This window comes from Micropterus salmoides, unplaced genomic scaffold (genome assembly GCF_014851395.1).
Source record: "Micropterus salmoides isolate LMB-PRFRI ecotype aquatic unplaced genomic scaffold, ASM1485139v1 Ms_hic_scaffold_15, whole genome shotgun sequence".
In the NCBI taxonomy this organism is placed as follows: Eukaryota; Metazoa; Chordata; class Actinopteri; order Centrarchiformes; family Centrarchidae; genus Micropterus; species Micropterus salmoides.
Genome location: NW_024040596.1, coordinates 17,190,735 through 17,205,023, shown reverse-complemented (window position 1 = coordinate 17,205,023; position 14,289 = coordinate 17,190,735). Strand labels below are relative to the sequence as shown.

The following is a 14,289-nucleotide window of genomic DNA, read 5'->3' as shown; positions in this document are numbered from 1 at the left end:
TCCCCAAGGGAAGGGTTCTGGATTTCATGTCCTCTGTAATAGTCTTATTCACAGGGATAATGCAGGTTGCACACTAATTAGCAAAAGGCAGCTGGTTCTCAGTAGAAGGATCAAACTTCAGCTCTTGAAGTTTCCAGTTAATAAAGTTGTAAACTATAATTTTTTATAATTCTAGCTTTTTTTACTAAAGGGAAAGAAGAGGCCTGTTAGCGTGACTAGTGACTTAGTTATGAGTAAGGCTTTAGTTTAGAATTAGGGACATAGTCTATATATTATTGAAAGACTAAATTTAGAGTTATTTGGACGCTGTTAACACTTGTAGTTTTGGGTTTTTTGCTACATAAGAATTGTCCTTATTTTGTAAGATTAACTACAAATTAATTATTTAGTTTAGATTACAATATTCTCTTAATAGAAATATCCCATTCTTTTATTCATCCATGCTGGAGTGTCGCTCCATGCTAGCTAAGAAGGAACTAGGAGGGAACTCCGTTTCATTACACGCCAGCTGTGGATATACAACACAATCCTACAGTGATATTGCAGGATATGATTCTCTTATATACTTACTTTTTAGTTATGATTGCTCATATGATACTCAATATTGTGTGACATGCTTATCTTAGGTAATTCAACAGTTAAGACAGGTAGAAGCTTGTGCTGAATGACAGGAAACCGGGCTCGGACAATAATACACTCTGACACACTTCACACTTACAATACAGTCACACACACACACACACACACACTCACATGACAGCCCCTAAGGCAAACTAGAACATTCTATACCAACTGTCAATTACCATATATGGCAAACACGAGGGCCAGACAGGGGTGCAGTTTCCAGCATGTAATCATTGCTTAGCCAGAAGTAGTCAGACTTTGTGTTAGACAGCCTGACAGCAGAGTCTCCGGATATACAGTGGGTACGGAAAGTATTCAGACCCCTTTAAATTTTTGACTCTTTGTTTCATTGCAGCCATTTTCCAAAAATCAAAAAAGTTCATTTTATTTCTCAGTAATGTACACTCAGCACCCCATCTTGACAGAAAAAAACAGAAATGTAGAAATTTTTGCAAATTTATTAAAAAAGAAAAACTGAAATATCACATGGTCATAAGTATTCAGACCCATGTATACATACATACATGTAAGTCAGAGATCAGTATCAGGGAGACTCGAAGCCACAGGTGCATCCACTGGTTGGACCGGAGTGTCGTCAGACAGGGCTGCATAGCAGTTGGAGAGGCCGATGTGCGGAGGAGAGGCAGCCCCATCCGAGCCTCTCTTACAGCCACGGACCACCACTTCAGCCCAGGTTGACTGATGCTTCGGAGTCGAGCAGGATGAAAGCCTGGGAAGGCTAGAGGGGTCCCAAAACACGGTGTCCTGGATGTTAGCGGTTGCGCTAAGAGAAACAATCTGTTTGGCTTGTACTGAAGCCACATCCATAAAGCCAGTCAGCAGGGAATCTTTCTCTTTGAGTTCCTCTGAAAGTCGTCGGATGTCTTCCATAAGGTCAGCAATCTTCTTGTTCGCTTTCTTAAGGAGTGAGCAGTCCTCATGGGGCAGAGTTATCTCGGCTAGCATAGTCACCGGAGCTTTGTTGCGATTAGTAGCGTTGATCGCGTTTTTACGGTCATCTACCTTAAAATACATGTCAGATGACTAAAATCCTTAACCCACGTAAAACTTAAGTTAAATAAAAAGGATATAAAAAATGTAACGAAAAAGAGTGGATTAAAACTGGATAAGAGTTCGGTTTGAAGACGGAGCTTCTGACAGGTGGCTACAGACGCCAACGCATGTGCAGAGTGCATATATATGTATATATCAATGTCCTTATGTATTTGATGGTTTCATTATTAGTGTGCTATAATGTTTTCCTGTCTGTCCTGCACTTTGAGCTCGTCAAGACAAGTGCCTCACAATGTTTGTTGTAATGGAAATAAAGTCAACTCAACACTCTTCAATTAGTGGTCTGTGCTCCCCAGTGTTCAGCAAGAAAATTAAAGGGGGACTTTCCAACCAAAATAAATTATATTTCAGAGACTAAAGTCAATTGCAGTATTATTTTCAATAATTCCATTGGAGGACATCTGTTAGTGTGAGTTGCTGTGCTTTGCTTTATTAAGTGGACATGAGACACAGACAATATTTTTAGTGTTATCAACCATGATGCCAAACAATGAAATGAGATGGTCAAAATTTCTTCATTAAAGTCTACACTGTTGGGGTTAGACACTATAGGGGATACATGTTGAGGACCTCTGCAGAGAGAAAGGCCATTGTGTAACTTTAAGGTAAAATATTTGGTTCTTGTAATTGTGTCACAGTGTCTTGTGATCAAAACAGTGAACTATTCCAAAGAATAGAGAGAAAAGAAGAATGCACATATAATTCACCGAGCAGCAGTATGGTTACAGTATGTGGGTCAGTTATGCTCACCACTAAGCAGAAGTTGCTTCCTGCATTTCAACATCGCACACTTACACGCACTTAAGTTTATAATATGATTACAAATGAAATCATGTTCACAGTTTATTTTCAAAAAGGACTAAACTCGAATTCACAAGATTTTAAAATGAATTAAATTATTGTATAATTTACACTCGTGTTACTTTACTGTATGTTCCAGTAAATATACCTTAGTTTTGAGCAGCCCAACAGCAGCTAACCACTTCCTTTATGTAGTGCCTCTACAAGTACAGTTAAAATCTGATGGTGACTTACCAGTCAGTCTTTCTCTGTCTGATTGTCATCATGTTCAGCCTAAACCAAGCAGCTCGGATCTCCATTCAGTTATTAGTTATGTGTCAAGTCTTTGCAGGTACAGTGGAGATTTGTGTTTGTGATGCATGTTTTTCTCTACATTTAATCATAGATTGCGTTTTATATTGACTGATTGTTTCCTTCATTGCTAGGGACTCAAGTTGACCACAGGGATGTACTGGTGTCCAGGGGAGAGTCTGTCATGTTCACTTGCAACATATCCAAAGAAAATTCAATGCAAATTAGCTGGACAAAAAGCAGAACTCTTTTTGTTTATACAGTTGTTCACAATCTAACTTTTTCAAATCTCACCTCTCACAGACTAAGAATAGACCTAAATTTACCTTTAAATCTGAATATTTTTAATGCTCAGCATGAAGACGCAGGACTTTATACATGTAATGTAGTTGGTACAGACGGTCCAAAGACAATTGAGTGGAATTTAACGGTGTCTAATAAACCTGAAGGTAGGTAGAACACAAAGCAGAGCTAATCATCTCTACACCAGACACAATGCATTTCAAACCTCAACCTACATGCTACTTAAATTCATTCACATCTGATTTTATGCAGAAATCAATTCATCGTGGTATTTTCTGTACATACTCACACCTGGACTTTTTCTATGTGGCTTCACTTCAGCTGTCTGTCTCTGCAGGTGAGTAATACCTTTTTAGCTTTCAGATTTGCTTGTACAGATTAATTTCACTCTACTAGAAACTAGGCTGATTTGAGTTTAGAGGTCAAACACAGATATTGAGTCTGTTTGAATGGAAAGCTGAAATGTGGGACTGTATGTTACATTCAAGCCCTTGCTAAATGATTCCACACAATGCTGATTAAGCATAGCACCGTTGGGTAAATCTCTCTGTAGGCCCCTATTTGCAGAAAAGGGCATTGCTGCCCTTGGACAAGTTAGTATTTGTAAAATATTTGTAATATGTAGGTATTAACTTTTACGTAAATAATGGATTATTGTCTTGGAACAGCGAGGTAGACCTCCGCTGCCCGGTGCTGTAGCCCTAGTCTACTGGTTTTCAAACTAAATGGTTGCCATACGCGTGCGCGTGTTGTGTGCGCATTCAGAGAGTTACACTTAAATCTCTGAATGCGTGTGGGGACAGGAAGCGCCTCAGAACTTGCCTGAGAATCCTCCGGTTTTAAGATTTCTTCTGTATCAGAGTAATTCACTCACATTGGTCAGTACATCCAATGGTACATATCACAAATGAACTGTCCTCGGTTAATTCGGCGAACAGTATATGAACAAATGATTAACGGATTAAAATGTTTGGGTAATTTCTTCTATCCTATTTCAATGGCACTCCACGCTGGGCTCTTAAGTTGGAGCAGCCAAAACTCTGCTTAAAACGTGGTATGGACGAGCATTTACAAGTAAAGAGGTCCGACTGGGTGCCTCGTATTTTACCTACAATATAGGAAGGATGGATGTGAACTAAGTCCATGCCTTAGGCCTGCTGTGTTGTGGGCAGAATATTTCCACTTCTACTCGTCCTGTGGCTCAGTGTTGACAATAAATTCATGTTTTCACAGTATTGTCGGAGTTAGATCGTCACTGTTTAAAAACATTCCCGTGTCATAGTGTTTAGGGGGTCAATATTGCCGAATCCTCGAGGAAAAACACCTTGATAAACATGTTGGTCTGGGTATCTGTGGATAATTCGTTTGTAATACAAAAACGAAAATACCGTTTATTCGTTTTTTGTTTCGAAACGAAACACCAAATAACAGTTTTTGGTGTCAGAATCACAAAACGAAAAACCGTTTTGGCCATTCATTTTATCGTTATTTCTTTTTGAACAAAGAATGAAGAGAGTCTGTGAACTTCAGTCAACTCGTTTCTCATTATAAACCAAATCGGAAGTCACGTGGTCTATTCCTTTTTATGGATGCGAAAGTAACCGGAAATCCTTCAAAATAAAAGTAGCCCATCTACCATGTAGTTAAAGAGGTGATTTTATACTAAAACTAAAAAAACGTTTTTTTAGTAAAACTAAAGTAGCACTGGGTGTGAAAAAAAACACTTGAGTTAACTGAAATAAAATAAAAAATAAACTTTGCTATTTTCGCCAGTGTAAGATACTTAGTAGTAGTAGTTCTCATAAGTTATGTAGGCCTACTTATGTGTGAAACCTGGTGAGCATTACTGAGAGTCAAAAATAATCTCCAGCTCTGGGGCTAAAACTAAACTAAAATAACGTTTTTAGTAGGTTATAAGACTAAACTAAATCTGTCTGTGGAAAAAAAACACTTTAATTAACTGAAATAATAAAATAATAGCTCTGGCTGCTAGGGAGAATTAAACATTTGTAAGGCCATTGGTGACCTGTAACTTCAGATTAAGACAAGTGAACTAAAATTATATGTAGCTTAGGATAGCAGTTAGCCTATTTATTTAAGTTTATATTATTTAATTCATATTTTAGTTTCCTAACATATTTATAGGCCTTCTTGCTATGTGGAAGGTCAACCAGCAGAGGTCACTCTGCCCCCTTCTGTGGCGCCAACAGGCAACAAGGGTTTGACCTTTTGACTTGTGTTTATATCAAAGAGAAGGCTGGCACTGCTACCAAAGGAAGCTGATCACTGAGTTTGAAGGGTGTGCAGACCTGCCTTCCAGCCTCTCTTTCTGTGGTGCTATAGCTGCTAAAAACTCTCAGCTTCCACTGTTATGTGTCAAAACAAAACTCTTCCAAAACAAATCTGTGGAGTTGTAAACTTTTTATTTTCCTTTGCTATTTATCTTCAGTGTAATATATTTATTATGTTAGTTAAGTAGATTAAACATTTTAATGCAGCCTGTAGTTCTCATTAGTTATGTAGGCCTACTTATTTGTGAAACCTGGTGAGCATTACTGAGAGTCAAAAATAATCTCCAGCTCTGGGGCTTTCAAGTCTTTTACTGCCTTTCTTGGGTTTAATTCTGTTTGATGAGCCACCAGGGAAAGCTATGCACTGTTCAAACCTGTGTAAAGTAAAATAAAAGTGAAATTGAGTCCCAAGACAGGTGATGTGAGCAAGAGCAGGGTTTGAGGACTGATGATAGTATCAAGGCTGGTCCCATCACCTACCATCACTCTCTGTTCAAATAAATGCTGGACTGGCAGGACAAAGCAGAACACCACTCCTGTCTCCAGCACCAGAAAAGGGCCCTGTTGTCACTTTCAGATATTTACATCATGATTTATGGTAACCACACCTTGTAATTGTGGCACTGTTTTTGTGCATAAGGAAATTGAAATAAATGGGTGACCTGTACTAGACACAGCTCCAACCTGTCGACCCTACCTGGGTCACCCACCTTTAATACCAATCACCTACACCCTCTTTACAGACAACATCTCACATTTGTAGCCTAGTACTTGAGGCTTTCAACGTTAGAAGAGAATAATTGCTTCTAAAGCATTTAAAAGTCTCATTTTGTGTTGTATTGGATGAATTTAAAGGAATTGGAGACAAAACTTGAGTATTGGGGGGAAATCTGCCGTTTACTTGGTCATCCTATCTGTTTCTTGGAGGCTGAGTGTAATATGCGATGATAACTGGATCGAGTTAATGTTCCCAATCATTTGGTGGGTTATGTGTTTGTTGCAATTTTTTTTCAAAAGTATGTACAGCACTGTCAATATGGTTCTATCTTTATCCTTGCAGACATGTTGCAACATTAAGACAGTGTGAGGGATGTGTGTGGACAGATTGATTCAATTGTGTGTTGCTTGTTTTGTGGGACATGCTTGATATGTTAAGAGGAAGAGAACTCAGTCCTGCTCTGAGTCTGCTGATTTGTATCAGATGTGAGAAAATGTCATTAGAAGTTGCTGTTGGTATTCTGTGACGTGACAGAGGGAATATCCAGAAGGTCTTTCTTCTGAGGTGTTTGTGAATGAATGGCTTAATGTCCACATAAAGCTTGGTGTTCATCTGACTGATGACCCCTCAGATTGTTAACTGGCAGTAAAGGCTGCTCTGGAGAAGATTGAACAATGTGCTCAGACTTTCTCATGTGTTTAGGGGAGTTTGGCCCCAATCCCCTTTAGTAAAAAGACAAACAAAAAAACCTACTGTGTTTGTGTATTGCTAGCTAGCTGCTAACACTGATAAAACTAAATATTAAGCGATGGTTCGAGTTTGATAACAAGGCTAGCTGTTTAAATGTAAGCTTGTATATCAGTTAATTAGTTAGCCTGTGTGGTTATCCATTTTCTTGTTGTGATGGCTTTCGGCCTAGTAATGCCACTATCTAGTTTCACCCTCTCAGGTAAGCTCCACCCTGCCTCTCCAGTAGTGGGCACACACCCGGAGACAATTACCTCATTGAGAGTTGACGTTCAGGGAGCACTCAGGATCTCTCTTGATGCATTGTGTTGTAGTGTGGTCCAAGGAGCAGGTTAGGATTTTGGATGGTATGCCATCTGACTTTTATGAAAACTTTTAAAATTGTTTTTATTATAGGCATTTTAAACCACCTGTCGCCAAGACCCTGTAGACTGCATGGCCTGTTCTGCTAGAGTTCACCACAGAGATAGCCGTGGAGGTTGATTCACTGAGTTTCCTTAAACGTCTGCTCCTTGAATGAGGTGGAGTCAGAGCTGGGTGGATGATTTACTGCATTAGTTGTGGGTTATATAGCCACTGCTGTTTTGCCTGCCTGATCAACTGTGGATTTTTGTGTCCTGATTTTAAATGGGGATTCTTTTTATGAGACTCTGTTATAAGTGAACGGGCCCTGTGAATGTTTTTGCCAACTGCTAGGTTCTGCTAAGGGTGGGGCAGTTGACTTGTTTTTGGGCTGCTTCCCTCAGCCCTTCTCCCTCTTTTTCGAGTGTTCTGCCAGACTGACAGGGTGGTGGACTATGGGAGCCCCTCTGCCCTTTACTGCATGTTGTGGTGTGTGTATATGATAGCTGTGTGCAAACCTCTAACTGAGCCTTATTGTGTGGTGTTTCATGTGTATGACTTGCTGTCTTTAGGTGGTGGTGCACACCTGTGGGTGGTGGTGTCAGGGCATCCTGGTTGGAATTGTGCTTTGGTAACAGTTTGCTTTTATCCTTTAGTATCTCTGCAGCATTGGCCTTAATATCTTGTTGGTTTATTGTTTGAGCTTGTGTAGTTAATAAAATTGCCCAAAACCTGATCTTTAAATTTCGATGATTCATAAATCACCTTTCCAGTTGAAACACATGTCTCTCTTGGAAAGAAGTGCTGTGTTAAATAAATAAATCCCATGGGATAAAATTATATCATGGATCTGTTCCCAGACTTGCTTATTTGCTTGTAGTGCTATGCTAACCTTTCTCTTAAGGAGGACAGTAGTCCAAAAATGTTCAAGTAGCACAGAATTAACTTATAAAAAATTATTTTACATATTTATAATATGCCTGAGCTCCTTCTCCTTGTGTGCAATGACCGTTTTATGATGTGAAGACTACTGGCTCTGAATGCTCAACATGGGCCTGAAAATGTTGTGGACTTAACTAAATCTACATTTGTCCACTGCAGAGGCTCTAACCACAACCTGGAGGAGGAACTAGTATAAATGACTATTGGTATAATATAACCTTAACATTATTTACAGTAGGTTTTAGTCTTCACTAACCCACTGTGCTTGTAAATCATTTCTGGGCATATGTGAGTGAAAGAGTTGCACTGCAGAGCCCTGCTTCACTGTACTGTTGTACACAAAAGCCTACTGTATATTGTATAAATGTGTATTAAGACATAAGTTGACATCATCCAAATCCACAAAAACAGTGCCATAATTACAAGGTGTGGTTACCATAAATCTGAAAGTGTTATTTATGGTGCTGGAGGAAGGAGTGGTGTTCTGCTTTGTCCTGCCAGTCCAGTGTTAATTTGAAGAGGGTGTCAGCAGGTGATGGGGCCAGCCTTGATACTGCACAGGCTCACATCCTCCAGGTATTGGGGAAAATCTGGGAGGTCCTGAGATGAGTACCAGGGAGAAAAACTAAATGAAATCAACTTCACTTTTATTTTACTTTACACAAGTACGAACAGAACAGAGCACGGCCTTTCCCTGGTGGTTCATCAAACAGAATTAAACCCAAAAAAGCATTAAAAGATCTGAAAGCCCCAGAGCTGGAGATTATTTTTGACTCTCAGTAATGCTCACCAGGTTTCACACATAAGTAGGCCTACATAACTTATGAGAACTACAAGTAATAGCAAAGTTTATTTTTTATTTTATTTCAGTTAACTCAAGTGTTTTTTTTCACACCCAGTGCTACTTTAGTTTTACTAAAAAAACGTTTTTTTAGTTTTAGTCTAAAATCACCTCTTTAACTACATGGTACATGGGCTACTTTTATTTTGAAGGTTTTACCGGTTACTTTCGCTTCCATAAAAGGAAAAGACCACGTGACTTCCGTTTTTGGTTTATAACGAGAAACGAGTTGGCTGAAGTTCACAGACTCTCTTCATTCTTTGTTCAAAAAGAAATAACAATAAAATGAATGGCCAAAAACGAAAAACGGTCCGTTTTTAATTTGTTTTTCATTTTTTGATTCTGACACCAAAAACGGTTATTTGTTTTTTCGTTTTTAAACAAAAAACAGATAAACGGTATTTTCGTTGTTGTATTACAAACGAATTACGGATTATCCAGAGATACCCAGACCAGACCCGTTCTCCCGTTTTTGGTTTCTAAATCCAAAAATGAAAAACTACTAAACTAAATTCAAATAATGGACCGATTTTGGTTTTATGTAATTCCTATTTTCATTTTCCGTTTACAGATAAAGAAAAGAAAGACAGGTGGGCCAGGTGACCCGGAAGTAATGGTAAACCTATTAAAATAAAAGCCAAGCTTGTAGAACGGCCAGATCTGTAAAATTATGTAGCACTAACGTTATACCAGGGTGATGTTAGATGAAAATAAATAAACCTGGACCGAGAGAAATACGTTAGCAACAGTATGATTACATGCACTATAATACTGTGCATTTATTCTTGTAGGCCTAAGCAGCAGTCAGGAGTCACGTTTTTAAAGCACATTGTTTGGTGCAGTACAGTTGGTAGGCTAATATAGGTTAACCTAAGAAATTATTGTGTGTGCAGAGTTGTTACTGTCAGCGCTATGTTTTTTAATATTAAATAAATATTTAATGTGGTTTCCACCGTAATGAACCAAGCTGTTTCCCCTTTCTACCAGCAGGTGGCAGGATTTAAATGAAGGCCTGTACTGTGTCTGTATTAACTGTTTTGAATCCAGGTTACTGACACAGATGTATTTATTGTTGTTCATTTCATTTGGTTTGTATCTTTATGTCTTATTTGCAGCCTAGTTATCATCTTCATCATTCACCCTCAGCCCAGAGTTAAACCTGCATGCCCTTCTGTTATAACCTGGTTCTAACACTGCTGTCAGCTTCTCAACAGCTCTGACAACAAACTCACCTCAGAAATGTCAAACTATGAAAACTTACACGGACCATACTGTCTACCTATCGTTCCTCTTTCTGCATACCACAAAACAGCTTCTTGAGCAAACAGCCAGCCATCACTCTTTAAAACGGGAGACCGCAGATCAAGACCATGTCGGTATTTTACTTGTTCCCTTCACAACCAACCTGCCGTTTAACACAGCTGTTTACAAGATGTTGATGGGCAGAAGGCCTATTTATGTTAGTAAGTAACATGTAACTATGACAAACACATAGCCTATCTAACGAGAGTTTATTGTAGGAATTGTAGTGCTAATAAAATAAACAAATGAATGATGTAATCATGTGGAAATAGTGATCTGTTTGAGAATCCCGCATCAGCTGGACATAAAAAACTACTTTTTCAGACAAATATATGGAAATAAGGTCCATCCACTCCTTAAAACCCAGCCAATACACGCAGACGTCAAACTGTTAAGTTCATTTTATTCAGGACATGCCAAAATCAAATTTGTCACATTTGTGAGCCTCAGTCTTTATTCTTGGAGATTTTTACCATTGTAAATTGGAACTGTCCCTTCCTGGATTTGAACAATATGTCAAGTGTGGCACTCAAGACAATAGAGAGCTGGACAAATGTTATGGTAATATAAGAAATGCATACAGGACCAGATCCAAAATCGCAAGAAGACAAGTAGGATAAGTCTGTGTTATTGCTCTGCTGTTGTGGTTGTATCCCTTTCAGACCATCTGACAGACATAGAACCCCATTTGGGACTTGGGTATGTAAAACTGAGACAAGGAGGAGGAAACCAAAACTAACTAAAACACTTCTCAATTCACAATCTCACCAAAAATCCACACATTAACTTCAGCACATCTCATAAAGTGCAGCTCACAGTCCCAAACAGAGCATGGTTGGCTTCAGTTTTTAGATGTTTATATTGCAAAACTCTACCAGCTATGTTACGACAAATTGTTGAAGTACGCCGACTTCACCGGGTCCGTTGATGAGAAGAGATCAGATGAGACAGTGCCTTACGTTTCGAGACCTTTATTACCAAACCAAAAGCAATTGCAGATATATATCTGGAGACTCCTCACACCAACACAGAGTCTACTCTGAAGCAGTAAGCAGAGGAGTCTGTCTCTTCCTATGCAGCCTGACAATTTATAGAGGTAACTGTACCCAGAGTGGTGTGTCTGTGTGATTAGTGATATGGATGTGTGTGCTTGTGATTGGGTGTGGATGATTGAATCACAATGTATGTGTTTGTGTCAACACAACTTCCTCTTATCTAAGCCTCACAAACTAAGTATTGCAACACAAGTTACATAAGATACTCAGAGAGCATCATGTACCCTTCTCACAAGACAGACTGGCTGTGACAAAACAGAGCTGCTGCGCAGTCACACCTGACACCACAATGCTCTCACTACAATCCTCCCTCTTTAAGAAGCCTGAATAGAAACCTTTTCTACAAAAGTCCAGAGCTGGTTTGAACAGACATCTGCGCACTAACTCAGTCCTTATGAAGTCTGATAAGACTGAGGGCCAATCTGCTGGGTCATTTGTGTCATGTGCTCGTACCGGCTGAGGCTGCCTGTTTGACCTGGGTCTGTGGGACCTGCTAAAGACGTCTGGACGTCAATTTGTTTAAAAAGGGAGAATTGGAATCGATCTTACAATCTCCCTAACAAGAGTCCCGCACAGAACCGACTGAGCTAAACATGCACTAGGATTTGAAATAATTTGACTTTATTCTGTCCCACCATGTAATGGCTTGAAAACATTTTGGCCCGATGCCAGACTTATTTGCCGACCTTTGCTCTATGCCGTTCTGTGTTTGATTTCGTCCCTGGTTCAATCTGCTCTGTGCTGCTTGACGCGGCTAGCGGCAAAAATAGACCTGCTACCTATTCTCTGCTGAGCGGAGCGGAGAGCCGCTCTGCAGAGAATAGCTGCTTAGGTGGATGCTTCTGGGATGCTTCAGGGACACACTGCGGCCGCATCTGGTGGACTCAAAAGCATTGACTGTAATGGCCGTGATTACCTCTGCACAGCGCCGTAGCCAGAGTCGGTGGATTTTTGGGGTCGTTCTCTTATTTATTCCCATGTGCCCATATCACCTAGTATCTTACAATAAAAGACCTGAACAACCTGGAAGGCGCTATGAAGTAGGGTGTCATTACTTGTCTTTATTTCTGCAGAAAACATGGGTTCAGGACACCATACCAGAACCCAGTCCAGGACCAGTTTCATCTTCAGTCAGAAGGAGAGGTCAGAGGAACTTTGTAATCTATGACACCATTTAATTTGTGTTTTTATCTTCTTTCTCAGAAAAAGCACTGAACTTTATTTTCACTTTTATCTCTATAGGTGGTCCTCCCTCAAACGCAAGATGGCACAGACAGTAGAACAAATAACGAGCAGAGGAGTCAGTACATGGAGAGGCTCAATTCAGTCTATGGTCTCTATTGAGTTGAAAAGTATTTCATCTTAGATTTTTCAATGTCAAAGCAGGTGCTTCAAGGGAAGGCAATCAGAGGAACGATTAATACAATAAAACCGGTGCCTTCAATTGAACAGATTTGGTTTTTAGCTTATCAAATAAGGCAAGTCGTGGCATTTCAACCAAAGATTGAGGGGGTCAGGATCATCATTAACCGCTCCAAATGTAGGAACGGTTAACCTGATTTGAAGATGAGGTAGATTTGGTTTCTACCATAACAGATTCTAGTTTACTTTCCAGAAAAGTTTTCTGTTCAAGGCTTTGTAACTGTTCTCTACTCTCTACCTCCACTTTTACAATGTTTGTTGTCAATTTTGTTATCTTACTTACTTACTTTTCGACCAACTGTGAGAAATACATTTATAAGATGCTGATTTTTAGGATTTCACTCTAATTAACTTGTGAGAAATTAGCATTGGTCACAGGGTTTTTATTCCTAAACAAAGGGTTGTCTGATTTACGATAAACGTCTGCTGGCATGTAGGTGAGAGATTTAACATAGACCAATCAAGAGACAGAGAAACATCTGATGCCACATTCATTTGCATTTCCTTTCTTAGCTCAGGAAGAGTTTTTGAGTGTATGCTAAATACTCTGCCATTTGTTTATCCTTCATCTACCATTTGTTGGCTGCTGTTTGCTTTGTACTTGTTCTGTACTTAAGGAGAGGAAATGCTGAGTTCGGGAGAGTAACCGTGCGTTCTCTCCGTGGCCACGTTACGTAAAGAAATGATTCAACACATCTATTTGACTCCGTATTCTTTGGGAAGGCATTATTTTCCCTGACACAACAATAGTGCATTGATTATTGACAAATGTAGATTGATATTTACCTCTCATCCACTCTGTAGGGCAAGAGCCTACAATACTTAAAAATCAGGCAAAAAAATAAAACAACAACTGCGCAACATGTTTCTGCATCATCAACGTAAGGCAAGGCAAGTTTATTTGTATAGCACATTTCAACAACAGGGAAATATAAAAAAGTTTAAAAGCAACATAGGGAAATAATGAAATTGAAATAATACACATTAAATAAATAATAAAAGTTACAGTGCAGTGTACAATCAGGGGTACAATCAAGAGTTAAATGAAAAATAAAAACAGGCTGAGAGGTTGAGCAAATAATTGAGTTACAATTATTTTGAAAAGAGAATAAACAGAAGTACACTTAATCTACTCTCTCTAGCTTTCTTTTTAACAACATAGTCAGTCTGAAGCCTCATACTTCACCATACACCCCCCCCCCCCCCCCCCCCCCGAAAGGTCTGCCTCAAAACTGCCCTCTTTATTTCTCTTCCTCACATGTCATCTCATGTCATGACCGCATGTAATGTGTGTGTTGTCTTGTGTATTATTATGTATTGTTATGTCATGTATACTATGTTGCTGTCTGCATTAATTCTTTTCTGGAAAGCGAGTGGCAGCGCTGAATATAGCTGCGGCCCGGAGGCTTGCTCCAATAGAAACAAATTTCACTGTGTACTTGTGCATGTGTGACAATAAAGCTACCTATGAACCTAGTTAGTCTGTACTCAGGCCCATAGCAATCTTTGGGTCCACTGAAACTCCAAAAACCCTCG

General features: G+C 39.4%; 1 protein-coding gene across 1 annotated transcript; it reads left to right on the top strand.

The window, feature by feature from the left end:
• Window positions 1-2,716: 2,716 nt before the first annotated feature.
• On the top strand, window positions 2,717-13,719 carry LOC119903597. Its single transcript, XM_038719840.1, has 5 exons — window positions 2,717-2,830; window positions 2,925-3,239; window positions 3,346-3,430; window positions 12,405-12,474; window positions 12,574-13,719. Exons 1-5 carry the CDS (start codon window positions 2,722-2,724, stop codon window positions 12,673-12,675), a joined length of 681 nt encoding a protein of 226 aa, XP_038575768.1. The 5' UTR covers window positions 2,717-2,721; the 3' UTR covers window positions 12,676-13,719.
• Window positions 13,720-14,289: the final 570 nt, after the last annotated feature.

Coding starts and splice junctions, on each gene's coding strand:
- LOC119903597 (XM_038719840.1), top strand. CDS start 2,722: ATGGTGACTTACCAGTCAGTCTTTCTCTGTCTGATTGTCATCATGTTC. Junction 2,831..2,924: donor TATGTGTCAAGTCTTTGCAG/GTACAGTGGAGA, acceptor CTTCATTGCTAG/GGACTCAAGTTGACCACAGG. Junction 3,240..3,345: donor GGTGTCTAATAAACCTGAAG/GTAGGTAGAACA, acceptor GATTTTATGCAG/AAATCAATTCATCGTGGTAT.